The sequence below is a fragment of the Nematolebias whitei genome, chromosome 3, assembly GCF_014905685.2.
Source record: "Nematolebias whitei isolate Nwh7 chromosome 3, NemWhi1, whole genome shotgun sequence".
NCBI lineage: Eukaryota > Metazoa > Chordata > Actinopteri > Cyprinodontiformes > Rivulidae > Nematolebias > Nematolebias whitei.
This window is the reverse complement of record NC_056500.1, coordinates 3093270-3095048: the sequence shown is the minus strand read 5'-3', so window position 1 is coordinate 3095048 and position 1779 is coordinate 3093270. Positions and strand designations below refer to the sequence as shown.

The window sequence follows — 1779 nt, the reverse complement described above, 5'->3', positions numbered from 1 at the left end:
CACCTGTCTCTGTTTCACCTATGTCTGTCTCACCTGTCTCTGTTTCACCTGTGTCTGTCTCTGTTTCATCTGTGTCTCTGTCTCACATGTGTCTGTTTCACCTGTGTCTGTCTCACCTGTGTCTATGTCTTACCTGTGTCTGTTTCACCTGTGTTTCTGTCTCGCCTGTCTCTGTCTCACCTGTGTCTCTTTCTCACCTATCTATGTCTTACCTGTGTCTGTCTCACCTGTGTCTCTGTCTCACCTTTGTCTCTGTCTAATGTGGACAGAATTTTATCAAAACTCTCTGAACTTCATCTTTAGATGAACGTCTGTGATTGATGAACTTTCTCAGCCTGATTCAAGATGGCCGCCACAGCTTATCAACCTTAGCCAAATCAAAATGTTTCTAATCACTGAGCCGAAGTTTAGAGTGGTTGTAGCTGAGAGTCCTTCCCAACATAAACTCTGAGCTCAATGGTTTAATTTAAACGTAGCTCTCCTTAAAGAGGTGCGTATCGCCCGCCGACCTCTCACGCTGTGACCGCAGACGTCAGGTGATCTGTTAGTCCTCAGAGGATGAGCTGGGAACGACTCTCAGCTACTACCAGAACTCACCTTGGTGTCTGTAAAACTGCCTCAGCTGGAGCAGGTTCTGTCTGTGAACATCAGTCAGCCGCCATCTTGGCTCAGGTTGTAGACGTTGGTCCGCGGATCAACGCCTCCATCAGGTCATGATCGCCCGCCGCTCAGGACGGCTGTTAGTTTCCCACAAATCATGACGGAGATAAAATATCTCACAGAGCGAACTTCAGGACGAGGGTGGCGCGTTCCTCAGCAGTGACTCAACGATTGCAGAGCATCCTTCAAATGTTTCTTCTTCGTTGAGTTTCTTTGAGGCGATGCTCTATAATGACAGCGGCTGATCGGTTGTCCTGACGGCGTCTCGACAAGAAAACTGCAGAACATGTCCCTTCTGTTCGTCCTGTTGGGTCTTTGTCTCAGTTTGTGTTTGGATCTGGATGCTTGTTTCTTCTACTCGTCCCCGGTCGTCCTGATTCATCTCTGTCCACCTGTGGCTCCTCCTCAACCAGTTACTCAGAGTCTGTTCCTGCTGGTCTGAGTTTATGCTTCTCGTCAGGTCCACTGCTTTATTCTGAATGTTCCCCGTCCTCGTTGTGGGAACGTCCAGGACAGCGTGTGCTGAGCCAGTTTAGACGTCTCGAGCATCGACTCAGACGCTGAAATGAACCTGATCATGTGACAAGCCTTCAGAGATCTTCTTTCTTCTTGTTCCAGGTTTGGTTTCAGAACAGGAGGGCCAAGTTTCGCCGGAATGAGCGAGCCATGCTGGCCAGCAAGAACGCCTCGCTCCTCAAGTCCTACTCAGGAGAGATGACGGCGGTGGAGCAGCCCATCGTGCCGCGCCCTGCGCCGCGCCCCACCGACTACCTGTCCTGGGGCAGCGCCGCCCCCTACAGGTAGACTCTACATCACGTCACACTCTGCTCCTGAAGGTCACACCGAACAACAGAGACTAGAGGCTGTGAAGGTGTTTCTGGAGGCTGCGGTTCCTCCAGAACGTTCCTGTCCTCCAGACAGACCGATCAGGGTTCACCTCAGACTCAAAGACTCCTCATCTGACCTGGACTGACACTCGTTTATCTACTTGATCATAACCGCCCTGGAAGAATTACCAAAAAGAACCTAACGCCTAGCACGCCATGTCAGGCATGGTGCTCAGATACTTCATGGCTTCTTCTGGGGGCTTCTTCTGGGAGCTTCTTCTGGGAGCTTCTT

At 50.9% G+C, this 1779-nt stretch overlaps 1 protein-coding gene across 1 annotated transcript in view; it reads left to right on the top strand.

Moving 5' to 3' along the window:
- The window catches only part of prrx1b (paired related homeobox 1b), a 16516-nt gene that overhangs the window by 9848 nt on the left and 4889 nt on the right, over nt 1-1779 (top strand). Inside the window, exon 3 of the mRNA XM_037697882.1 lies at nt 1279-1460. Within this exon, the coding sequence (XP_037553810.1) occupies nt 1279-1460 (182 nt within the window). The remainder of the gene's footprint in view (nt 1-1278; nt 1461-1779) is intronic.